The 26,789-nt window shown below is 37.5% G+C and overlaps 4 protein-coding genes across 5 annotated transcripts; 1 reads left to right on the forward strand and 3 right to left on the reverse strand.

The window, feature by feature from the left end:
- Window positions 1–175: 175 nt before the first annotated feature.
- Window positions 176–8,497, reverse strand: LOC132141409 (general transcription factor IIH subunit 2-like). The gene is made up of 15 exons (XM_059550895.1): window positions 8,112–8,497; window positions 7,744–7,821; window positions 7,632–7,668; window positions 7,452–7,538; window positions 7,315–7,365; window positions 7,181–7,235; window positions 6,991–7,096; window positions 6,810–6,900; window positions 6,631–6,718; window positions 6,454–6,561; window positions 6,107–6,170; window positions 3,410–3,513; window positions 916–1,018; window positions 805–844; window positions 176–724 (listed from the first exon to the last, which is right to left on the reverse strand). The coding sequence occupies exons 1-15, from the start codon at window positions 8,165–8,167 to the stop codon at window positions 614–616; spliced, it is 1,179 nt and encodes a 392-aa protein (XP_059406878.1). The 5' UTR covers window positions 8,168–8,497; the 3' UTR covers window positions 176–613.
- Window positions 8,498–8,620: 123 nt separating this feature from the next.
- On the reverse strand, window positions 8,621–14,313 carry LOC132141412 (occludin-like). 2 transcript variants are annotated; one of them, XM_059550898.1, is made up of 10 exons: window positions 14,278–14,296; window positions 14,093–14,203; window positions 13,189–13,244; window positions 12,157–12,808; window positions 11,771–11,938; window positions 10,655–10,761; window positions 10,067–10,165; window positions 9,769–9,940; window positions 9,498–9,539; window positions 8,621–9,364 (listed from the first exon to the last, which is right to left on the reverse strand). In XM_059550898.1, the coding sequence occupies exons 3-10, from the start codon at window positions 13,230–13,232 to the stop codon at window positions 9,266–9,268; spliced, it is 1,383 nt and encodes a 460-aa protein (XP_059406881.1). In that variant the 5' UTR covers window positions 13,233–13,244; window positions 14,093–14,203; window positions 14,278–14,296; the 3' UTR covers window positions 8,621–9,265. The 2 variants fall into 2 exon arrangements, with proteins under 2 accessions (XP_059406881.1, XP_059406880.1); XM_059550897.1 differs by having other exon boundaries at window positions 14,093–14,313.
- Window positions 14,314–15,670: 1,357 nt separating this feature from the next.
- LOC132141410 (MARVEL domain-containing protein 2-like) lies at window positions 15,671–19,568 on the reverse strand. Its single transcript, XM_059550896.1, has 8 exons — window positions 19,221–19,568; window positions 18,821–18,884; window positions 17,313–18,511; window positions 17,147–17,176; window positions 16,888–17,060; window positions 16,521–16,692; window positions 16,209–16,259; window positions 15,671–15,855 (listed from the first exon to the last, which is right to left on the reverse strand). Exons 3-8 carry the CDS (start codon window positions 18,483–18,485, stop codon window positions 15,736–15,738), a joined length of 1,719 nt encoding a protein of 572 aa, XP_059406879.1. The 5' UTR covers window positions 18,486–18,511; window positions 18,821–18,884; window positions 19,221–19,568; the 3' UTR covers window positions 15,671–15,735.
- A 1,915-nt stretch (window positions 19,569–21,483) lies between these two features.
- LOC132141413 (cell cycle checkpoint protein RAD17-like) lies at window positions 21,484–26,748 on the forward strand. Its single transcript, XM_059550899.1, has 17 exons — window positions 21,484–21,620; window positions 21,948–22,028; window positions 22,173–22,400; window positions 23,022–23,099; window positions 23,206–23,368; window positions 23,557–23,693; window positions 23,900–23,952; window positions 24,053–24,175; window positions 24,261–24,330; window positions 24,423–24,534; window positions 24,622–24,810; window positions 24,917–25,002; window positions 25,083–25,229; window positions 25,372–25,518; window positions 25,626–25,746; window positions 25,972–26,029; window positions 26,104–26,748. Exons 2-17 carry the CDS (start codon window positions 21,972–21,974, stop codon window positions 26,348–26,350), a joined length of 2,016 nt encoding a protein of 671 aa, XP_059406882.1. The 5' UTR covers window positions 21,484–21,620; window positions 21,948–21,971; the 3' UTR covers window positions 26,351–26,748.
- Window positions 26,749–26,789: the final 41 nt, after the last annotated feature.

Here is a 26,789-nt window from a genome sequence, read left to right on the forward strand (position 1 = left end):
ATTTTGTTTTTTCATACACTGTTTTGTACTTGCAATTAACTCTTTTAACTCTAGAAATCAAGACATTTTGCTGCAACACCTTAAGCATATATACCAGCAATAATTTATACTCTCTCTCTCTCTCTCTACATATAAAATCATTTAGTTTGCGAAAACAAGTCATGCAACGTCAGTATGGTTTTAAAAGAAAACATTTTTATTCGTTTGAACAATTCATCTCAACACCTAGGTACAGGTTTGTTTGAGTCATTGAGCACAGGCAAGTATATTAACATGGTCAGTAGGAAACAAAATATAGAAACAGCTGTCGTGTTTAATCGATTATAACTCCGTGGATTTCTTCATTCTCAGTGAATTTTTTTCCCTCTGTTGCTGGTTTTATTTGGTCCAGGGAGACACCTTTCCCCATAGGGGGTGCCCGTTCATACAGTTACAGCTTGAGCACAACTACAATGCAAGTAAACAGAAAGATGGCAAAGATCTGACAAGCATCGGCTTTCGTTACATTAACCCTTAATAATCAGTAGCTGATGACTTCCTCTTTGCCTTGTGCATCTATCAGTTTCTACTTGTACTGAAGCTCACAGTTGTCTCGGAGTCAGGCCATCTCACATCAGGACGTCCTGTCAGTCTGCATGCATCCAGGACAGCAGTGCAGTGTGTCATGTATGAAGAGATCACACTCCACGCAGAACACTTTTTTACATGCTAGACAAGTAAACACCTGCAGAGGGGAGAAAATGTCATTTTAAACAAGAAACCATTAATGTTCCCATGCAAAAGATTTGGAATAGGAAAACCTACACTTTTGTCTTTCAACTCTCCTTGGCAAGCTTCACAGAACCTGAAAAGACAGATTATGAAATAGGCTGGAATGAGACAGAGAGGTTTTCACAGAGTGAGTGTGGAGCTCACCTCTCGCCCTCATACTCCTCCAGTGGGGTCTCCTGGAAGGCCTTGAGGGGGAAGAGGTGATGGAAGGAACGGGCCAAGTGAGGTGCGGAAACCAGAGTCAGACCTGTACCAGAGATAAGACGCAGACTGTGAGAACTGTCTGCGTCTTAACAATCCAATCCAAAACAATCCAAGGTTTTTATTTAGCACAGTGGCTAAATTAACAAATTACCAGACGCCACCTGATTCAAATATTCCACCAACGTTAAATAGTAATGACTTTATGAATTTCTTCACTGATAAAATAGATAACATTAGAAATACAATAGCGAATGTAGATTCTACAGCGTCTAACCCTTCAGTTTCATCCATCGCACCCAAAGATAAACTGCAGTGCTTTACAAATATAGGACAGGAAGAGCTAAATAAACTTATCACTGTATCTAAACCAACAACATGTTTATTAGATCCTGTACCCACTAAATTACTAAAAGAGCTGTTACCTGTAGCCGAAGAACCACTTCTCAATATCATTAACTCGTCGTTATCTTTAGGTCACGTCCCAAAACCATTCAAGCTGGCGGTTATCAAGCCTCTTATTAAGAAACCAAAACTAGATCCTAGTGTACTGGCAAATTATAGGCCTATTTCAAATCTTCCATTTATGTCTAAAATTTTAGAAAAAGTTGTGTCTGCTCAATTGAGCACCTTCCTGCATAAAAATGATCTGTATGAAGAATTTCATTCAGGTTTTAGGCCCCACCATAGCACAGAAACTGCACTTGTTAAAATTACAAATGACCTGCTTCTTGCGTCAGATCAAGGCTGCATCTCATTTCTAGTCTTACTTGATCTTAGTGCTGCGTTCGACACCATAGATCATGACATACTCATAGATCGATTACAAAACTATACAGGTATTCAAGGGCAGGCTCTAAGATGGTTTAGATCCTACCTGTCCGATCGCTACCATTTTGTTTACTTAAATGGGGTGTCATCTCATTTATCATCAGTAAAATATGGAGTGCCACAAGGATCCGTCCTAGGTCCCCTTCTATTTTCAATATACATGTTGCCCCTTGGTAATATTATTAGAAAATACGGAATTAGCTTCCACTGTTATGCTGATGATACTCAGCTATATATCTCAACGAGACCAGATGAAACTTCCCAATTATCTAAGCTAACAGAGTGTGTTAAAAATGTAAAAGATTGGATGACAAATAATTTTCTCCAATTAAATTCGGATAAGACAGAGATATTAATTATTGGACCAAAAAACACCACACAGAATCTTGTAGATTACAATCTGCAACTAGACGGATGTACTGTTACTTCCTCTACAGTCAGAAATCTGGGTGTTATATTGGACAGCAATTTGTCTTTTGAAAATCATATTTCCAATGTTACAAAAACTGCATTCTTCCATCTTAGAAACATTGCCAAGCTACGAAACATGTTATCTGTTTCTGATGCAGAAAAGCTAGTTCATGCATTCATGACCTCTAGACTGGACTATTGTAATGCACTTCTAGGTGGTTGTCCTGCTTCGTCAATAAACAAGCTACAGGTAGTCCAAAATGCAGCAGCTAGAGTCCTTACCAGGTCAAGAAAATATGATCATATTACCCCAATTTTACAGTCTCTGCACTGGCTACCTATTAAGTTCCGTATCAGTTACAAATTATCATTACTTACCTATAAGGCCCTAAATGGTTTAGCTCCTGCGTACCTAACTAGCCTTCTACCACGCTACAACCCATCACGCACCCTAAGGTCACAAAACGCTGGACTTTTGGTAGTTCCTAGGATAGCAAAGTCCACTAAAGGAGGTAGAGCTTTTTCACATTTGGCTCCCAAACTCTGGAATAGCCTTCCTGATAATGTTCGGGGTTCAGACACACTCTCTCTGTTTAAATCTAGATTAAAAACGCATCTCTTTCGCCAAGCATTCGAATAATGTATCTCTTAAATTGTGAGTGTAGTTGCATCTGCATTTTTATTCTTTAGCTTGGGTTAAACTAATTTTACTTTGTTGGATCAGCAGCTATGCTAATGATGTCTCTATTTTGTTTCTATGTTTTGCCACTAGGATTTACACAAGCTCCAGTCTGCATCCAGAACACCTGAGAAGAGATGATGCTGACCCTCAGAGGACCCCAGATGATCCTAACCTTGAATCAACAAACAGAACTAACAATTATTGCTACATGTGTGACTGCATCATATAATTACTATTAATTAATAATATTGATAGTTCATCATCTAGCTGACTAGCGTCTTGTATTATTATTATTTTTTTTCTTTTTCTAAAATCCTGTCAAACGTGCACAAACTACTAGCTACTACTAAATATTGTAGAAACATAATTTTCTGTAAAGTTGCTTTGTAACGATTTGTATTGTAAAAAGCGCTATACAAATAAACTTGAATTGAATTGAATTGAACTGAACACATCGATGCTCTCTGAAAATCAGATTACAGATTGAAGAACAGGGACATGCTGAGAACATACCACACACTTTACACTCCACTGGCAGCTCAGTGTATTTGGCTCTGCACTGTGGGCAGTAGTAGCCGCCAAGAGTGAGTCCTGGTTCACCAGCGCTGTCCAGGTGCCTAAAATATATTAGAAAATGAACTATAAATAATATAACTTTAGGCAAGGCAAGGCAAGTTTATTTATATAGCACATTTCGTACACAATGGTAATTCAAAGTGCTTAACATAAAAAAAGTAAAATAGTCATGAAGAAAAATAATACAAAAATAAAAACAAGCAATTTTAAAACTTTGGAAATTATTTAAAAATGGACTTATTTAAAATTAATTTAAAACAGTTAAAAATAGAAAATGATTTTACATAAAATACAGTGAATACTTAAAATACAGTGCAAACGGTTCAGACATCGCACAGTGCTCATTCAATAAATGCACAGCTAAACAGATGGGTTTTGAGTCTAGATTTAAATGTGACTAGTGGTTTAGCACATCTGATCTCTTCTGGAATCTGATTCCAACTGCGGACGGCATAGTAACTAAAGGCGGACTCCCCTTGTTTTGTGTGAACCCTTGATATTTCTAACTGACTCGATCCTAATGATCTGAGTGGTCTGTTAGGTTTATATTCAGTGAACATATCTGCAATATATTTTGGTCCTAGGTCATTGAGTGATTTCTAGACGAGTAAAAGTACTTTAAAATCAATCCTAAATGTAACTGGAAGCCAGTGTAAGGACCTGAGGACTGGTGTGATATGCTCAGATTTTCTGGTTCTATTCAGAATCCTGGCAGCATCATTCTGGATGAGCTGCAGCTGTCTAATGGTCTTTTTGGGAAGGCCGGTGAGGAGCCCATTACAATAGTCTACCCTGCTGGTGATAAAGGCATGAACAAGTTTCCCCAAGTCTTGACTGGAAACAAAACATCTAATTCTTGCACTGTTTTTTAGATGATAGTATGCTGATTTAGTTACTGCTTTGACATGACTACTGAAACTAAGGTCTGTCTCCAGAATCACACCACGATTCCTGACTTGATTTTTAGTTGTTTGATCCCTAGAGTCAAGGTATGCATTCACCTTGAAAACTTCATCTTTGTTTCCAAATGCAATAACTTCAGTTTTTTCCTTGTTTAACTGAAGAAAGTTCTGGCACATCCAACTATTAATTTCACCAATACATTGGCAGAGGGAGTCAATGGGGCTGTAGTCATTTGGAGATAAGGCTAGGTAAATCTGGGTATCATCAGCATAGCTGTAATAGGCAATTTGGTTCTTTCTCATTATTTGACTAAGTGGGAGCATATACAGGCTAAACAAGAGCGGTGGAAGAATTGACCCTTGTGGGACTCCGCATGTCATGGACGTCCACTTAGACTGATGCTCTCCTAGACTCACATAATAGCCTCTCCCTTCTAAGTATGACCTGAACCATTTGAGTACCATCCCAGAAAGCCCGACCCAGTTTTCCAGTCTCTCTAGTAGTATGTTTTGATCGACACAGTGTCAAACGCAGCACTGAGATCTAGCAACACCAGCACTGATATTTTGGCAGAATTTAAGCGAATATCATTTATTATCTTAATCAGTGCTGTCTCTGTGCTGTGATGTGGTCGGAAAGCAGATTGAAAATTGTCCAGGTATCCATTTGAGTTTAAGTATTTGTTCAGCTGACTAATAACTACCTTTTCTATAATTTTGCCTATAAAAGGAAGATTAGATATTGGCCTATAATTGCTCAAAATGGTGTTATCAAGATTGTTCTTTTTCAGGAGGGGCGTAACAACTGCAGTTTTCAGGGAGTTTGGAAATGTCCCAGAAAGAAGTGAGGCGTTCACCACTTCTAAGAGATCCGCTTCTAAACAAGTAAGCACGCTTTTGAAAAAAGATGTGGAAAGTGTGTCAAGATAGCAGGTTGATGATTTTAGGTGATGCACTATTTCTTCCAAAATGTTTCAATTGCTTCAAAAGTAGACATTGTATCTTATTGATATTGTGGCCAAATCTGTCTGACCTCTGCATTGCCTGAGGATGTGTCAACCACCTTCCTGATATTGATGATCTTCTCAGAAAAGAAGGAACAAAACTAATTGCATGTGCTGTCTGAGAGCATTTCACTGGGAATCTGACTTTGGGGGTTTGTCAGTCCCTCAACAGTGGCAAAAAGAGTACGAGTTTTGTTTAAGTTACTGTTTATTAGGTCTGAGAAGAAATTCTGTCTAGCTGTGGCTAGTTTCACATTTAAAGCAACTATACAGCAAAGATACCATTCAAACGATTTTTTAAAATGAATAGTTTAATTCAGTAAGGATACATTAAATTGTTCAAAAATCAAGTGACGGTAAATATATTTGAGGTTGCAAAACATTTCTATTTCAAATTAATGTTTTTTTTTCATCTTTTTTTTTTAAATTCTATTCAACAATAAAATTCTGAAAAAGTAAATCATGGTTTCCACAGAAATATAAAGCAGAACAACAGTTTTTATCGTTGATAATCATAAGAATTCTTTCTGGAGCACCAAATCAGAATATTAGAATGATTTCTGAAGGGTCATGTGACACAAAGGCTGTTGAAAATTCAGCTTTGCCATTATATCGTATTACATTATATTAAAACAGTTATTTTCTAATTTTTATAATAAATCATAATATTCGATTTTTGCTGTATTTTTTATTAAAGCATATGAACATCATATTTAAACTGTACTCACGACATGCTGAAGGAGGGTTTGGCATCCTGATCAGACATGGAGGCTATGGCATGCTGGGGGAAACCTAAGCAAATTATTAGGCACATTAAAGATATTGTAGAAGAATAAATATAATATAGTGTAGCTTACACAAATACTACATTTCCCTGACATAATTCGGGACTAATGCTGTACTGTTTCACATTTACAGGACATAAAAAACGCAAAATATTCCCAGTAATACATTCTTCTTAAACATTTTAGCAAATTTTTGACTAAGCTTTTAGCTACATGTAATAGGTGTTGTACTTTCAACATTTCACTACATTTAAATAGTGTAAATGTGGTGACAATGACTGTGTGATTACCCATGCGAATGAGGGAGCACTCTGAGGAGGAGCTGGCTGGAGGTGGCTTCACATGCAGCATCAGCAGCTCTTTAAAATGACTCTCATCCAGAATCACATTGTAGGATCCTATTGGGCAAAAACAAATTTAGAAAACATTACACAAGTGAGAAGTCATGTTAAAGTAAGACCACCAACCTCCAGTTTCTCTTGTGAGAATAGTGCACACCCGAACCTCTGCTGAAAGGCCGATCACAGACACTCTGATCTTCAAACCATTCAGAGTCTGTTGATATATTAAAACACAAGAGAAATCAGTGTTCATCAACATACACTAACCAGTGCAGTATGCAGACATTAACACCATTCAAACTCACTTTGATAAGCTCATAGATGTTGGCTGGGTCACAGGTGGTAAGACTGCTGAAAACCACCAGGATCTCTTTGCTTGTATGAGCAGGCATGTGTCTGCATGAAAACAGAAATAAGGTTACTGTGCTAAAGGGATATGCAACACTGTTACATTTCAGTTCCAGATGGAAGTGACGTGTGCCTTACTTCAGTGTCTGCATAGCCAAGTTCAGAGAGTTGTAGAGAGATGGTTCACCAACACAGGTGGAGTCCACGGCTTTCTTCAGAGCTGCTATATGCTTCTTAGGGTTCCCTGGTAAGAGTAAAATAATGTCAAGTGAATTTGAAGATAAAGAAAACTGATCAAAACATGCAAACATGATAATAATGCATCAACCTGCAAGATCAGTGAGCTTCTCCGCCCTCTTGTTCTTGGTGGTGATGATTCCAATCTGTGACAATATGGTACAGTTAACACAAGCTGCACACGCTGTAAACACTCACAGATAGATACAGAGACAAGGGCATTACCTGACTGATTGGATTCTGGTCAAAGTATTCCTCTACAAAATACTCCATCAGCTGAAGAAAGCAAAACTAAATCAGTTTGGATAGATTTCATATAATGTCAAGCTTTCATATGCCACTACGGATGCAGTGTTACTGACCTTCAAGGTTGAGGTGAGCCTGTTGGGCTTCAGGTCTTGATCTTCCATTGATCTCGATGAGTCAATGATCACAAAGAGGTGCCGCATCTGGTTTGGTGAGAATTATATGCATGATTATAATCAGTCTCCAACAACAGAAAACAATGATATAACTATGGAGGACAGTAAAATGCATCTTACCATCCCAAGCCGAACTTGTCCATGACTCTCAAACACTCTGTAAAGTGACAGGGAGACTGCAAGTGAATATCAAATCGATATACAATCAGCTCAAACTGAACCTGTGCTGTACCTTTTCCTCTTTGCCTGGAAAAGAATGTCCTCCACAGTAGCTTTGAGAGATCCAGATTCATCCTCCTTCAGCACCTCCCTGAGAGAAACACATGTCAGCAGCTCATTACAGTTAATGTGTTCTCATGTGCTTTAATGGATATCAGTGGCGGACAGTCTTGTGATGCCCCTTACAATCATACTAAGCCATAGATTCTCAACCTTTATGTGTTATACTTTTAGTGACAATTTTGAAGGTATAAATAATATTTTATGAAATATATTTTATTAACAATGACCACTTTTTGAGGCAATTTGAGATAACGTAAATAACGCATTTAAATTTAAAACGCACCAAAGTTAACGCAAGCATAAAGCTCAACTCCTCACCATGTTCGTTCGTATCCTCCTTCCCAGCGTTTTGCTCTCTCTGGTTCTTCGTCCATGTTTAATAATTTTAAAAGAATTTAAATTTTCTTTAGTGGGAATGTTATACAGTTTTATTTTATTCTTCCGAAAGGGTTGTACTCGCAGCGGTTTCAATAGATTTCTGCATTTGATCTCCTCACAGAGAGTCCTATACGTTGTATAGATTTTCGTAATTTAAATAATTTAACAGCAAATACAGGAAAGTGTCAACTGTGTTTTTGAATTAAGGACATATTAATATGTATCTTGATCAGTGGACTATAAAAATAAACAATCTAATTCACCCGCTATTTACTTTCTGACAACCCTTGTCCGTCGATTTGTTATGTCCTCCGGTACAAAAACTAAACGATGGTTCCGAGTTATGGGAGGGCCTCCATATAAATAGCTCCATAAAAACGGTTTATGATTAGCTTTTAGTTGCCCACTTGAATTTTTTTCAGAAGCTGAAATGAATACAGAAGAATACATTTGGAAATTGAATGGCTTTATTTTACTATGTACACAAATAACAAGCCAAAAAAAAAAAAAAGTACTGTACATTCAACAAGTCGCCTTCCACATTAAAATTTTTGAATTCTCTATAAATTCGACAGAACTGAGGTAAAGAACCAAATTATATGAACTTTATGATTGAAATCGAAATCACACCTATTCTATAAGTTTGTACTTAAAAAAATAATAATAATACTAGATTGCGATTCTGGTGACAGATCAATCAACATGAAAGTAAACAAAAAAAGAAAAGAAAATCCACTAAGAAATTATTATAACAAACAACATTGGAATGTCTTTGCTTGAAGATCCCTAAAACTATTACAAAAAGTGCTCACAGTGTCATTATAAGATACACTAACTTTGACTTGACTACATGTCTCAGGATAAAGATAAAAGGTTAAAAGGAGACTTCATCCAGCTTTAAAAAATAAAACGAAATACTTCATTGATACCACAATATTCTGATCAAATGTAGTTTGGCTCAAAAGCAAAACCACGCAGTTCTTGATAGTAATACAGTGATACAGACATTTAATACAGAAATACAGATACAGTAAAGTCCCAAAACAAAACATAATGCCACGTGATATACCCTCCAGAGTTTCCAGTGCCAGGTTTTATTGTCTGTGGTCATAGTCGCTGACCCTTCTTTTGATCAGAGACAGTTTTGTCTTCAGCTGTTTACACCTTTTCTTTTTCATCTGATAGTCTGAAGACTGTGAGAAAGAAAACAGGTCAGAATTTACATTTGCTTATACACTTAACTCATAATCATTATGTACTATAAACTTTTTTCAACAGCTGTAACAATTTATGCAATTTACAATATTCTAAACCAAAAGAGTTTACCTTCTTCAAACTTTTAAGCCTGTTGTATACATCCATTGCATCCTTTTCAGATAATAAAACAAGAGAAATATATATTAATGTAACATATTTGAATAACAATGATTTTATCAAAGCAGTTTGAGAAATTATTAAATTAATGCTTAATATTGTTAAATAAGTTATTTTATTATTAATTAAATGTGAAAGAGATTACTGTGAAAACTAGAGATTAAGCCTTGCCAACCATAATCTTAAACATGTACATTTTTGGTTCACTTTATAGATTACATACCATGAACTGTGGGCTGCCTTCCTGGAAGCGGTCCAGCTCTCGATCTGCTTCTGCCAAGCCCTGATTAATATCATCTAGCTCAGCCTGAAGACGCTTGTACTCCATGTGGTCTCTGTCAAACTCTCTCTTGTACTCAAGCCTCTCCTGCTCATTAATGATGGGAGGATACTCACTGAGAGCATGGCAGCGGAAAATAAAGTGGGAAATATGACGAGTGTTAATAATTACATAAAGTTACAAATGCTGAGCTTTTTTTTTTTTTTAAGTGCACAAGTACTACCAACTAGATTTTCCTCACCTTTGATAGTCAGTGTCCAGCTCATCTCCAGACTCTCCAGTGTCATATTCTCTAAGTTTGCCCTTCAGTCCACTTAAAGAGCTTGTGACGTCAGAACCACTGCAACACCAACAGCAATTTAGTTAATAACTTGGGTGTGATATTATTAAAATTTTGATTGTAACTGACAGTGAGAATAGCTTTCTGAACACAGTAGTTTCAGTCAGTTCACATAATCGGTCTGTGAAACTGGTTACTCATGTTCATGATAAAACTAAATCCACCAGGTCCTATTCATACAGGGACAAGATTTCCTGGATTCCTTCACTCTGTGGCACCTAGTCTTGTGACAGACTAATACTGAGCAGACATTTTGTGTACATTTTATTTGTGATTAATAATTAAATAATTGATCATTTGTGATTATTACATAAATTGCATACAGATATAATCATTACAGCCAACCACCACAAATGTAATTCACATCTATAATAATCAACATATTGTAGAATAGTCACAGGACAAAGTCTACAGAAATATGAAATGTAATGCATTTTGCACTGCATTTGTTTTTGCAATAACATCTTCAAAAGCACTGAGATGACCTACCTTGGAAGGTAAAGTGGTTTCTGGCTGTAAACCATTGGCTGTGTAACTCCAATTTTATCATTGTGGTCATTGACAAAAGCCTCTGGATGTCCGGAAACATTATTAACCTGAAGAAGAAAAAAAAAAAGAAAGTCTGAGTTTCTATCTAGACATTTTGTATACATAAATAAAAAATAAATAACTTACTGCAGGCATTGGAAACATAATGTGCATTTAACAATAATAAAATAAATGTACACACTAAACCCTGTTACAAGCCCTGTTTGTATCTTAATGCTGCATCAAACAGGGTTTTTTTTCTCCTCCAGAGTGTTTTTAATAGCCCACCCTTCCATACAGCCAGCATTACAACATTTGTCATTTCAAAACATTTTTACTCATCATTTGGTAGTCTGCACTCCTGTAAGTGTTGCTGTAGGATTTTTTTACTTGAGCTTTTCTGTTTCCCCAACGCACTCAGCCGTCCTTTTTGTATAGTAAATAGCTGGTCAAACATTAAAGCCAGGCAAAACCAGTTCCACCACTTCCACAAATAGCATCGTGACATAAAGGACAAAACTACCACTGCTTACATTGTCAGTTGTGTAAGAACAAAGCCAATGGAGTGACCTAAAAACACTAGAGCATGCTAATGTGTTTTGGTCTAACAATTCCCACCTAACGGTTTATAAACTTTTAAGTCACTATTAAGTGTTCCATGTGTTTAATCAGGGAATTTTGGATCATAATCACATTTTCCCATCAAGTGAAAGTACATAAGAGGACACACCCTAAAACTAGACATTAAAAACACCTATTCGTGGAAATCCTTCTCTGAAAATTTCTCTTAATGCAAGGATGGTCTTAATAGTAATGTTCAAGCCCAGTGATACTCCTAAAGACAGTGGAGAAATTATAGGCACCACATAACAACCTCTGAAAATAAAACAAGATCTATCAAGAAGCATTCTTGGTATTATATACTGTAGTAGTAGTAGTAGCACAACCTAAGTGCTACAAACAGTATTAAATTTCATGGCACCGTAAATCCACGGGTTGTACGGAATAAGGAAAAACACTGAACTAACATGCACATGAAACATATCTTTTGTGGAATTTGCTAGTGAAAATTCTTACCCATTCCCCGATGCCTTGAGACGTGAGTCCGTCTGTGATGGTCTTCACGTCATACCACAGAACACGCTCCCTGCCGTATCTCCTGATCTGCCCTCGGGTCTTCACCGCGAACACAAGTAAGATGATCAATCCAACCACAACCACAAACCCAAGAACAATGGCAATGGCCTTGAAGAAAAAAGAAAGAAAGAAGACACTTTAAACAACACTGCAAATTAACAACAATACAGAGGAAATGTGGCAGATTGGCTTTTGTGTTTGCATGAATCTCAACTAGTATTTCTAAACAACAGAAAGGTATTACGTTGTGTCTGATAATAACCTTCCTGAACTGAACAAATATTATCATGAAGATGGCGTACTCCCAGTCAGGAGAACATGCTCACCTCTTCAGGCTCCACTACACAGTAGTGGTATAAATATTGATTGATAAAGATGCCAGAGGCCTGTTCTTGGTTCTGGTATTGTGCACACATCTGAAGGATCTGATTGTACATCATGGATCCAGACGTCTGAGAAGTGGGGTTAACAGCGACCAGGTACACGATGGTGGCGATGAGCATGAGTGCAGCCAGAATGCCACAAATAATGATGGAGGCCAGATAGAACGAGGGAGACTGTGCAGCGTTCTGTCTCGACACCACCAGGATAAAGATGATGAGCACAGTGATAAAGGTGATCGCCGCAATCGCTATGATGAAGCCCTTGCCTGATTTCGGGTCCATGTATGTGCCGCCTCCATAGCCGTAGCCTCCGAGACCCCCACCGTAACTTCCTCCACCAAGCCCACTGCCATACGATCCACTGCCATACGTTCCACCGCCATAGCTGCCTCCCATCCCAAGACTCCCGAGGCCCATGGCGCTGGCATCATAGTCCCATGCCAGTGTGGAGGCTACACAGGCAAACATAGCCACACACAAAATGATGATAATGATGCACAAAATCTTCATGACACCTGGGGGTGATGTCCAGCGGTAAAAGTGAAGCATTTCATCAGGGTGGTAAGAATGTGTGCGATGGGAGGATCGGTGGTGACTAAAATGATAAAGTGAGATAATGTGGATGAGTAAAAGGAAAATTAATAACTAATTATGTTTTAAAACTTTACTCAGATACAAGGTTATTAAAGTTAACTAAAACTTAATCTAAAACCATAAAAACACTTTACTCAAAATAAAATAAGTGCACATATATGCACACACAACTAACATTAAAGAGAAAATAGAAAATAAAGAGAAAATACAAATTCAAATCGAATTAAAAATATTAACAAAAACTATAATAATATATCAATGGAACTAAAACAACGCTGCTCAGATCATAACACCATTATGATGAAGCAGCAAAAGTTCAATAAAGAAAACTTGTTTTTACTGATAACGGAGGATTACATGTTTCTCTAATATGCAACTTACTGTCTGCTACCATGTGCAGGAGGGCGACTTGATTTTTTCGGCATGATGTTAGCTTCCTGGACAAATTTCACAGGGTTATCTGGGTGAATTCTGATGTAGGAATGAAAAAACATAATTTATGAATCAATGTGATATAGCCTAATAATGCAATGTTGAGGAAATAAAACCAAAAACCCAGACCTTGATCCAATCTAGATACAGAGATGGTGAGACAACTTAAGATACAAAGTGGCTTTTTACATTACAGTCATTAATGGCTCTGCAATCAGAATTATTTGTTTTTTACATAATAGTAAAAAGGGACCAAGTGTTGTACTGATATACCATCAGTATAGCCAGTAAGATATTTACAAGTTTTTCAGTTTTCAGTCTGTTTTTCTGAATTTCTTTCTTTCTTTTTTTTTTCAATTGTTTTTACTTGTTCGAATTAAAATGTGTCCAGTTGCTAGAGTAACACCACAGCCTGGTGGCAGCAGGTTGTAGCAAAACAACTTAATATCATTGTACTTTCAATTTATTAATTTTGTGTAAGGATTAGTTGCAGATTTCTAACATGTTTTCATTTAAGAAATATGAGAACATTACTTCAACGTTTGAGGTCAAGTGGAAAAAAAACCCCCAGTAGACTGCATGTTCTTCAGCTTGTGTACATTCGAGAAAAAAAAACGTAAACATATTCTCAGAATTGGGATACGTGACGCCTTGAATTTTAAACGAATAACCAAGTACGAAGGTCTTGAGAAAATCACTTAAAAAAAAAAAAATCAGCAAAAGACAAAGACGACGCTAAGCGTACAACTATTTACATTTCCTAAAATTTGCAATAGTAAACAACATTCAGCTCAGAATATTTAAAAACAAATTACAAAACAGAAAATAAATTAATCGTATCGAGGAAACTCACCCTCTTCCTTCCTTACCAAAGTCAAAGCTGGTAAATATTTTGTAATCCGTGCTCGCTCCTACGGGAGTATTTCAAGGATCTGCCAAACGCTCAGCCTTCAGGAAACGCCCGCTGAATACCGAGAGTTTCATATATCTGCCTTCTCTAACAACACATCAGTGAAACCAGCCTCCACCCATCCTCACCTGCACAGGTGCAGCCCCGCCCTCAACTTGTGCGCGCGGCCCCAATTTAACAGAAGCAAGACAGAGTCAGGTTCATTTGCATAGCTACTTTAACAATACATATCGTCTATAGCTTTGCAAAAGTTGTCTTGACGCATTTTATGTTTAAAACTAGCTACTTTTCAGGCTGTGTTAATTTTGTACTAGAATAAACTAGTAGCTTAGACAATTTGTTATTTCTGTCTCTAATGCTTTCAAAAATATATGTATCATAAAACACATAGTGTACCTCATTCATAGAAATGATCCAGTAATTAAATGCTTAATTAATCATTTTATGGGAGTCATTGCTCCCTCCCTACACCAAGGAGAAAGATTTAAGACGCCTGTAATAGCTCATAAGAAAACATGTGCATAAATTGCAAGAAATGTATAAGACCAGTGGACCAGTTTTGATTGCTCAAGTCACAAATTTGTAATCTGGGAGGTATCTTTAAAATCCACTTGAGTCATTATTTAATTCGAAATAGGTATCAAGTTGTTCATAAGCGCTTAGTTGCAGTCTCCTTAGTGCAACATATTGCTCAGACCTGTAATTATGGTTTCAATTACCATATATTGCCATACAAACAATAACAATGATAAATGCAGGATTGTTCTAGATTATTACACACCATATTCAATATTCATGACACATAAGGTTGCGTGATCACCTTTTCTTCCTGGAGTTGATTGCAGCTTGTAACCTGATACCTTCAGAGCTGTCAGTAAAAGTGTACATTACTACAGTTCAACTATAACATCAGGTCTATAATGCTGAGCCATGTAGTATAGCATGTTAAAATATAAATAGATAAATAGACATGAGAGGTGGTATGTATCTCTGAGTTTAAACTACTAGTTCGTCATTTTGTCAAAAAGATGTTTATTTTATCTACTTCCAATATCAATGAAAAAAATTATGAAATAGAAGGATAAATTCACATGGTGATAAAATATTCACATATAACTCACACATGACTGTACCATATAAAACACACAAAAAGTGAAAATTAAACTAGGAAAACTATAAATATACCAAGAAATTTAGGATCATTAGAGATATTGCTATTTAAACAAATACCATTTTGAGAGCTATTTCTATCTCCACTTAACTACAGGAAGCTCAAAGACTCCAGATTTCCTTCAAAGGACCTACTTCTAAAATAAAAAGTTTATATAGAAACATCATATATAATATATATAATCAAAACATTGCTGATGTTGATGTTGCTGAAGGTGACATTTTCACTGGGTTTAAAGTGGTAGGTGTCCTTCATTGTACTTTCTTGCTAGTGAATTCAATATGAAATTATTTCAATACCAAGACCAAACCAAAAACTCCATTAATTCCTGAAGGTATAGCCATGGACTGTTTTCTTTTGGGGCAGTTGCTTCTTTTCTGGGACCCTGTTTGAAGAAAGTATAATGGAGCTCTGTTTAGCTGTAACCATCATTCCAGTCCATTACTTTGTCATACTCCTGAATTTTCTGCTTTATGTGCGCAAGTTTACTCTTCAGATATTCACATCTCTCCCTTTTCTCCTGGTATGTCGGGTCCTACAATCAGAAACATGTAAAGTTATCTTTGGCGTGCACTCACACACAGACAGGAAGTATGTAAACATTTCAATAGTTCCATTTATGTCACCCTAACATTTCCAGTTTTTCAGTTTCTACTGTTTGTGGCACTCAAACATAGACAGGTACTACAGTATGTCATTATTTTGCAAAGACTAAAGAATGTAGAAAGGCAACAGGCAGATGAAGGTTTCAAAATGGGTCAGAGAAACTTGTAGAACATAGGTCATAGCTTGGCTTTTCTGGGAAAAGTAAAATACCTAACATGTATTCTATATATTATTTTAAAACTACAAGAAGTAGAATAAATAACAGTATTAAACCGTACTTACAGCCTTTTTTCTGTTATACTCTTGAATAATGCCATTGATTCTCTCTTGCTCCTGTGGAAGGAAAACAAAGAATAATATCTTAAATATTTCTGTTTCAATACAAAGCTTTTAGAGAAATATATAAAATTAATTTCTACTGTGATTGGTCACCAGCTCTTTGCTGTTTTTAAACACCATTGAGTCTTAACTACCATTGAGTCTTAACTAAAAAATTTAAATTACAAATACTTCAAGTAGTTTCTCAAATAATATAAGCTCATAAAACTGGCAAGTATAATAATTATGGAATAATTTGCTTTTTAAAACAATAACCATTTGACTAGAAGGCTGCTGTGGGAGATTCCTCATCAGATTATCCATTTCCTCAAACTTCTGCGTTAAGACCTGAACCTCAGCATGCAACTCTTTATATTCTGCATATTGATCATTAAACACAGCCTTGTATCGCTCCCTTTCCTCATCAGACTGGATTGTGGGATATTTCCTGTGAGGAGAAAGATTAGAGCAAACATTCAGATATAAAAAGGGATAAGAGATTTAAAAAGCATGAGGTAACTATAACCAGTCCTAAATATGTGGCTAGTGTCTGAACTTCATTAAAATTGAGTATATTTATTTAATGAAGTAGCCTGAATTTATTAATTGATTTCAGTTAACATAAGTATTCTTTGAAACTCACGCCACATAGTCTGCAATAACCACAGGTTTTGGAATGTGGCCAGAAGGAATATGACCCCTTAAGATCTCTGGTTCCATCATAACTGGGTTGGCAGGTTTGCCATCATAAGATTCTGGACTGGACATTACTGGAGCAGTTAGGATGGGCACAGAGACACTTGAGCCGGCACCAATCTGAGATTAGATTACAAATAGTACATTACAACAATGATTTTAAAATCTGAAAATGTTCTTCTTAATATTTAAATTCAACAGTTTACCATATTGAGTGGAAGTCCTTCTGATTTCATCTAGGTACGAATAAGAACAGAAAAGCATGAAAATTTGATTTTGTTAGCTAGGCTTAATATCATTTACTGCTATTACTAAAATGGGAAAATCATTATGGAGCATTATTTTTCAAAGAACAAATGATTTGAAATTTACTTCTTGACCCATTCTCTCTCTGTACATCCTTGCTGCTTCATGTCTCCACAGCTTCAGACACACGCCTGCTCCCACGAGATACAACAGCATGTTGAGAAAGAGGAAGATGATGGCAGCATTCTGTCCCGCCTCTGTTCGGCAAAACCCTGCATTGGGTCCAGCGTTGAAATGTGGATAATAGCAGAGACCTCCACGCACTGTGTCTCGCACATACACGATTGCAGCTGACAAGTAGAGCAACGCTAACACCAAGTTTATCACACCCTCTGTGATTGGCCACCAGCCGGAGTCTAGGAGAATGGTACGATAATACATGGTCATGCCTAACACTACTAGAATGATAGTCACTATCCAGGCAACTCCAGCCACCACAATAACAAAAGGAGTCAAGGGTCCCGAGTAGGAAATTCCAGTTCCAGTTCCTCCATACATCCCACCCATTGATGTTCCCCCATACATCTGATGCATCGAGTAACCAAACATATTAAACCATTCATTATCTTTGTGCACATATGCACAGACGCATGCAAAAACAGCAGCCCCTAAAAGCAACTCTGCACATCCCAAAATGCGCAGAAGTCCAGCCCAGGACTTCATATATGCGTAGCGCTGATTGTATTCCTCCACCTTCTCACTGTAAGTCATAGCCGTCTTCAAAGAGCGTCCGGACACCGATTCCAGCGGCTCACCTAATAATGTTGCCTGCTCCTTCCTTGAATTGTAGCTGCCTCCAGACCCTCCATAAGGGTCTAGGTAAGAGCTGGGGGCTGTAGGTGAGGGTGCACGTGAGTGTGGAGGAGAGCACGGGACGCCTTCGGTGGTGATGTTCACATCAGGTGGTGGTGGTGGAAAGGTCCATTTCTTGCTACCTCGGTTGCCACTGGCTCTGAAGAAGTTCTTCACAGAGTCAGGAATGAAGCGTCGGATGGGTTTGATGTCCATGGCATCATCCACCTGGTCTTCAACATCACTCGGGTAGAATTCTGGGCCAACAGGAGGGTTTCCGGGGAGAGGTGGTAGTGGTAAACTGTCATAGCTAGATGCTGCCACTTCACCGCCGAGTGGGTAAGGAGTTTGCTGACCCCACGGCAGTGAGCCAATGGGCACTTGATCATAGTAAGGCATATCGCGGACCCGATCAAAGCGGGACGCTGACCCGTTTCCAAAAGACATGGGAATGGTTCTAGCAGCTGAGCGAACTGAGGATCAGAAAGTTTATCCACATTATTATAGTGTCTTGTGTCACATACAAACTGACATCATGCCATTTGCACATCTTTTACAAACATAAAAGTAAGGATTCATTGATATTTAAATTATATCTGATATTAATAAGTCAGTAATTACTGTTATGCCATGGACTATTATATAACTAACATGGTGAATATTATTTATACTACATTTAACCATTCAAATCAACTGTTTAAAATATTTTGGTCAATGCAGGAATTACAATGTGCATAAAAACATTGCATACTTTATACTACAAAACTCAGTAACTGTCTTACCCAGGGTAGTTACATTGCCTCACAGGTTGAATTTAAAACCGTGTTTTTCCCCTTACAAAGCAAACTGAAATAAAAATAAACAAGCGCGTTACACGCTGGTCAAACAAGCTTAAAAAGCACTTTTAAAAATCTAGCAAAAATGTGATTTTATAGAAACGATGGCACAAAATCTGCGTTGTATGACATGATCTTAATGCGGTTTGAAACCATAGACTGAAACCAGCCTGTCAACAAAGAACATGTAAGAAATAAAACGGAGTTTTAAGCTATTCAAAATGAATAAACGAACTAATTTTTCACTGTAAAAGCGTATTCATTATCTACACTCAAGATGTGGGAGTTTAGACTACATATTTTTGCCTAAAAATATATATTTTATTAAAAACCATCGATGTCTTACCTGGTACCGATACTTACACCTGTCTTCCGCCACTGAGGCTGCAGGTGAAGGGAAGGGAACCGATCACGTGACATATCCTGAGTGTGATGTCACCATACAAACCAGTTTGACAAGAAAACTATGAAACACTAGATGAAACACTTCTTTCTGAAGAAATCAGTTGATCTATCAACACAAATTGTATGGGGGATTTTTGGAAGATAGCACTTTTTGTACCGTGTATGTACAAAAGGTCATTAATGACAACATAAACGGTTAATATTTACTACTCGTAAAAATTTAGAAAAGCTTATTATCTGTTCGTCTGGATTGCTAAACATGTAGTAATCTTCCTGTAAAAAATCTGAGGCAACAAAAATTATTATTCTCAGTTTTATATTTATCCTTGCACTTGATGATATCTATGCCAGAGAGACTTTTTTGATTGACAGGTTTGATTGTTGATAGAGCATTAAAGAAGAGAATAAAAGAGAGAAAATAAAACTATAAAGCACAAATAGAAACTGCGATTTTAAATGACTGATGAAAAGTGAATAAAGCTGACTCTTTATCATGAGTGACTTTTTCCCCGACTATAAATAAGATGTAGGGTAGCTACGTTTTAGAGTTGCCAAGTTAATCTAATCTTTTGAAGAGAAACACCCATGTAATTGAACATTATTTCTGTGAATTAGATTTGATCCTATATTCCACTTACTAACAGATGTAAAAATTTTCTGGTATTTGGTGGCAGCTACACAACCATTTATCAAAGAATGTACACTTTTCTTTGAAAATTTTATTTAAAAAAAACAAACAATAAAACTAGTCAAAAGAAAGAGGCTCTTTTATATACTGTATAAAAATATTTATTTCATCCATTCATTTTAGAAGCAAATTTAACTTATTCCAATAAAGTTATTTTAAACAGCCCCACACATTTTAAGTCCTTAGCTCAACGATAGTGAAAAGAACGATGCTTTCACATATAATGCCTCAAGTCAATTGTTGTCTTTCATCCATTGTTCAATCCACTGAACAATTTGCTCCAGATTGCTCTCCAGGTCCTCAGGAGTGTTACTGGGGAGCTGATGGACTATCTCCTCCTTGTAGGCTTCCATGGCTTCCTCAAAGATAGTCTGGAAAATCTCACACTGCACATTGAGCTTCTTTCCTATGTATCCTCTGAAAATGAAATATATTTTGAAAAAAACATTGCAATAGGAAGCATACAGCCACTATGTACGTAAATGACTTCTGAACTGTACATTAGGTCCTTACTCACTAAGACTGAAAGTGAAAAAAGTGAAAGTGACGTGACATTCAGCCAAGTATGGTGACCCATACTCAGAATTTGTGCTCTGCATTTAACCCATCCGAAATGCACACACACAGAGCAGTGAACACACACACACACTGTGAGCACACACCCGGAGCAGTGGGCAGCCATTTATGCTGCGGCGCCTGGGGAGCAGTTGGGGGTTCGATGCCTTGCTCAAGGGCACCTAAGTCATGGTATTGAGGGTGGAGAGAGAACTGTACATGCACTCCCCCCACCCACAATTCCTGCCAGCCCGGGACTCGAACTCACAACCTTTCGATTGGGAGTCCGACTCTCTAACCATTAGGCCACGACTTCCCAAAAGAGTAAAACACACACACACACACACACACACACACACACACACACACACACACACACACACACACACACACATATACACATATACACATATATATATACTATATATATATATTCTTAAATTCTTAAAAATAAACAACTAACTTTTATTTCAAAGTACAATAACTTACCCTCCTGTGCCAAATCACCAACATTCACATAGATTAGTCCTGTTCTCTGAGCCAGCTCTTTGCCTAGAGTGGTCTTTCCTACACCAGGGGTTCCTGTCCGTTCATGAGGAAACATATCTATGTTCAGCAATCATGAAAAAACATTATTTTATTATTATTATTATTACTGCTAGTATTTTTGGTCATTGCTATACCTGCTTAATACATTCAAACTACATTTAATATTAGGAACAACCTAATAAAATGACTTACTTTACCTGTAAAAAGAATGTTTGGTGTCTTCGTGATCCTCATTGCTAGGTATCACGCGAGGAAATAATGCAATTAACAACACAGCTCGTTTTCCACAAATCACAGCTGCTGGATGCTCACTGTCAATAAGCATACAAAAACATATAACATGTAAATAATCCGTTGGTCAATGATGTGTTTGTCACAGCATAGAGCTAAATAAAACGTGTTCAAAATTATGGCGTCATCAGTATGCGCCAGCGGAGGGGCGGTTCGTCACAGCTTTAAAGGGATAGTTAGCACAATGTTACTTGTTAGTTTCAAACACAAATAGTCGGCATTGTTGTTCTATAAAGTTCATCTTTAGAGATGACCAGGGTAAGTTTATACTGCATTGCCTAAACAGTGTATTAGCCACGGTTTGGTTGATTTGGCCTGATAACTTGACATTCGTTAAGTCGAGCTCAGCTAACGGTCAGGAGCAAACTTGCTGAACTCTGATTAATAGACTTTTATTAAGTGTCTGGAGTTCTTCTAAAACATGTTTTGTAGTAAAGTGTGCTCCACTTGTGATTATAACACGAAATTATACGAATTATACTAACATTTACTACTGCTGTCCTCCTCTCGTAAGCTCGCCGAGGGGAATCCCATCTTTGCCGTTTTATAAATTATGTAAATAATTTGGTTTTCGTCCGAGCACAGCTTTGCATGGAGTAACTGAATGGGATGTCAAAATTGATGATGTCAAAGTTGTCTCTGGGAGGAAAGCAGTCCTCTGGAAAAGTATGTAACATCTTTGAAAGTACTTTTGATCATTCTTTCTTTTTTCATATCCAACAAGATCATCTCCACGTTGAGAATAAATGAGGATGCTGAATCTGAATCTGTTGATGTACTATATGTGTTCTGCTTGTATTTCCTGTTAAGATAAACAGCTGGGTGGAACCATCATTTGGTGAACTTTTGGGAGGAGTGAACAGGTCAGGGGAAAGCAAAACTACCCGGTGGCCGTCTACTGGGAACCAAGCAGAGAAAAAATCCAGGAAGAGGAAAGTAGATCCTCATGTGTCCAGCAACCAGATCAGTGTGTCAAGTGAAGCATTTAAACCAGACCAGGATGAGCCTTGGGTGGATATGTATGCTCCCCAATCACAGGTACAGAAAATGTGTGGCCCAGGCCTGCTTGGTACAGTTCTTGGAAAAATTGCCTCCCTGCAGTTTAGTTCCAAAGCCTCTCTAACACTTTTAGTTGTGTGATTGCAGTAAAGTTTGATCTAAAAAATAAAATATTCGCATAAAATTCAAGGCATTGATGTTTGGCTCTGCACCCATTTACCTAAATTCATTACTTCAGACTTATGTGCCCTCTAGAAGCTTGCGTTCTGCAAGTGGACGTCGCTTGATTGCTATCCCAAAGAAGCACAAAGTCACTTTTACGGACTTTTAAATTAAATGTTCCCTCCTGGTGGAATGACCTCCCCAACTCAATCCGAGCAGCTGAGGCCTGATAAGAAAGCACTTATATTATTATCTTTTTGTTGTTTTTGATTGCTTTGGATAAAAGCATCTGCTTAATGACTAAATGTAAATGTAAAAACGGCAGAAAATTAGATGTCATACAGCAGCGCTGAGTACTCTAGTCTAGGTCATACAAACTGTTTTACTTAGATTGTGTTCCTAAGAACACATTTGTCTGCTACTTAACATTTTCATATCGTTATTATCTCAATCTACAAACTTTGATGATTTAAATGCTTTTTCTTTTCTTTCCAAAAGGCCGAACTAGCAGTCCACAAAAAGAAAGTTGAAGAAGTTGAAAGCTGGTTGAGAGTTAATTTGGACAAATCAAAAAAGGTCTGAGAAGCATGACATACTGTATGTTGGGTGATGTATGTTTATTGAGTCATTTGGGAATGGTTTTTTTATACTCTGTGTTGTATTTGTGGTTATGGCTCCACAGGGTGGCGCCATTCTGTTGCTCACTGGCCCCTCAGGATGTGGGAAGACAGCAACTGTCCGAGTCCTTGCCAAGGATTTGGGTTTTCAGATCCAAGAGTGGTCAAATCCCTCCACCACCTCTCAGTACAAAACGGAGGATTTGTTCACACAAAGCTTTGATCCGGGTCAGAAGTCTTCTTCTTGCTAGTCGTGACTATTGTGACACCATGCTTAATATCTAGTCAATGATAATTATTTAGCATCCCTATTTTTATCAAATATCAGAATCATATATGGATAAAGTAATATCTCAGTCTCTCTGAATAGTGACATTTTTTTTTAGCTCATTCCTCTGAACTTTTTATTCTAACAGATTCAAGGTTTAACCGTTTCCATAGCAGCTCGCAAACAGGGCTGTTCCAAGAGTTCCTGTTGAGAGCCAACAAATACAACCGTCTACAAATGAGCGGAGAGAAAGTGACTGAAGACAGGAAAATAATTCTTATAGAGGTGTTGCACAGAACTGCTCTTCAAAAATATCACTATGTTGTTGAAAAACTTTTTTTTGTTGCATATATATAAAAGACATTATACAAAAGAGAAAGAGGTGGGCAAGTAAAATAGAATTGAGACAATGAGAAACTGAACATAAATAATGCTAAATTAAAATAGAGAAGCTGAGTGACACTTTTCAATTGTTTCTTAATTTATCTCAGGAATTTCCAAACCAGTTCTATAGGCAACCAGGGTGCTTGCACGATGTGCTCAGGTGAGCACTAGTACTATATGTTGAAGTATATAATTAGTTAATAATTAGTTGTCACTGGTATCTTGCATATCATTGTCCTTATTTTTGATTTTTCATTTAGGCAGTTTATTAAGACTGGCCGGTGCTCGCTGGTTCTGATTGTGTCCGATAGTCTCAGCGGGGACAAGAACTCCAGACTTCTCTTTAAGGATGTTTTGCATGAACTTGATATTCACAGCATTAGGTACAAATACAACCAATTTCATTTTTCAGAAATCTTTAGTTATAAATATTCGAACCCAAGGTCGTCATGCATCTCTTTTTTCCAGTTTTAACCCTGTGGCCCCCACCAGTATGATGAAGGTCCTAAGCCGCATCATAACTATTGAGGCAGGAAAGGTAGGTTGTGTGGTTTGCTTTTCTATGCCTTCTGAGCAGATAGTTTTGACCCTTAGATCCACAATACTTCACTCAGCATATGGTCTTTGCAGAGCTCTGGCAGGATCTCTATTCCTGATAAAGGTGCTCTAGATCTTCTTTGCTCAGGAAGCTCAGGAGATATTCGCAGTGCCATCAACAGCTTGCAGTTTTCTTCATTTACCGGTGACAAAATAGTTACTGAACCTGTTTATGTAGTATATAGAAGTGTGTTATAGTGTATTTTATGCATTCATTCTTTTAAATTCTCAGATCGTTGTCTGGAGAAAAGACTCTGGGCTTCTAGGAAAGGCAAATCCACAGGAAAACCTGTCGCGAGGGCAAAGGGCAGGAGCAAGTCTTCAAAATCAACAGACATGCAGGATGAAAGGCCAGCTATTGGAGGGAAAGATGCTTCACTTTTCCTTTTCAGAGCTTTAGGGAAAATCCTCTACTGCAAACGTTAGTCATTTTCAACTCCCATTCCCAAAATGTTTTTCTGTTGTACACCATGAACCGTGTGTAAATTCATTTATATTTCTGCCAATGGATGGCTTGTGATTTTTAGGTGAAAGCTATGAAAGCTCTCAAGCACCCAAGCTGCCTTCACATTTAACAGATCACCAGAGGGACAAACTACTTGTTGATCCTGAAGTAAATATTAATTTATGTTTTAAATTGCACCATATAAAAAGTTTAATCTGCTTTAATGTTGATTATGATATTTTCCTCAGCTTGTCATTGAGCGTTCCCATATGTCTGGGGAATTCTTCAACCTCTACCTGCATCAGAACTACCCTGACTTCTTTTCGGATGTGGAGGATATAGCACGAGCCAGCGAGTACCTTTCTGATGCAGACTTCCTGACAGCAGAGTGGAGCGTGAGTGCAAATGCCTTTTGACTTCCATAATAACACACATATGCAGGGTTGCTCTAAGATGTAACATTTGATTTCTGAGGACTATCATTATGTAGTATCTTAGCAACCACTTTTTGCTGACATGGTGTTCATCTTTTCACAGTCAAGGTCGACTATGGTGGAATATGGCTCATCAGTGGCCACTAGAGGTCTTATGCACTCAAACTCTTCTCGAGCACAAGCTAGCAGCCTGTCCAATGCCGGATTCAGGCCTCTTCATAAACCGCATTGGCTACACATAAACAAGATGGTATATTTATTTTTTACTTCATCTATTTGTTGTACTTATGTTATTCAGTGTTTTAAGTAATTGTTAATGTATCATATTGATATATTTTTACCCTGGTTTTGTGATAGTATCGAGAGAATTACCTGACCGCACAGTCGCTCTTCTTAAATTTCTGCCTGACTCCTGTGAGCCTCCTGACAGAACTAGTGCCTTACCTTGCAAAGCTCACCAATCCAATGAGAAATCAAGGTAAATATGTGACCCTGGCATTCACAAAATATACAAAAACACAATCAAATGTATTAAAAAAAAATCTAACTGCATACCATAATTTTTCAAGTTCAATATTTATTATTTTCCTGCCTCCTACACAAGTATGCTAGACTTTGGTCAAAAACGAATGGTGCATTTCTCCTAAAAAATAATTCAGCTTTTTGTTCTATTCAATATATTTTTTAATTTTTCTCATATCAGCTCAAATAGCCTTCATCCAGAATGTTGGCCATCTTTCTCAAAAGAGGCTTCCTGGAAGGTGAGAGAAACAAAAAAAGTATTATTGCATTTGAAAAAATTCTCAAATGGTTTAACACACGTCTTTATTTTCAGGCTGAGACTTGAAGCACTTAATGACAAAGACCCTGGCATTTTGGATGCTGACAGTGAAAATGAAGATTCTGCTGCTGCTCAGTCCCTTGACCCAGAATCCACAGCAGGAAATGCCACGACTGAGCCCACATTGCCAAACAGCCAGGATCCTCCTGGGGACCTTCCTGCCAGCCAGCCCCAGCCCACAAGCACTGAAGCCCTTTTGGATGAGGAAGACCTCTTGATTGAGGAATATGACAGTGATTGACTGATCACATCCCATGGACATATTTAATATCACTTGCCCTGATGCAGTTGTTGTTGTACCTTTAGGTCATAGGTGTTTGCTATTGTTCGTTTATGTTTTAAGATGCTAATTATTAGTAGATATTTATGCGCCCCAACACAGTATGTTGGTGTTGAGAATTGTTCATATGTCCTTACTTGTGTTGAAATGGACGTGTTCTGTACACAGTTTCAACAGGGTTTTCCCCCCACTGAGGATATTAGTGAAAATATCTCTAGAAAATAGAACATAGTATGACCATTTAAAGCCATAATTCATTTTTTATGTTGTCACGGTGTAACAATGCTGTGGGACTGAGAAGTAGGGAATCTACACCTCAGTCAAATAAGTGACAGCAATAAATCAATGTTTGCAACTTTGATGGCTGTTTTGTTATTTATTTGTTTATTTATTAAATCTC

The sequence above is a fragment of the Carassius carassius genome, chromosome 5, assembly GCF_963082965.1.
Source record: "Carassius carassius chromosome 5, fCarCar2.1, whole genome shotgun sequence".
Classification (NCBI taxonomy): Eukaryota; Metazoa; Chordata; class Actinopteri; order Cypriniformes; family Cyprinidae; genus Carassius; species Carassius carassius.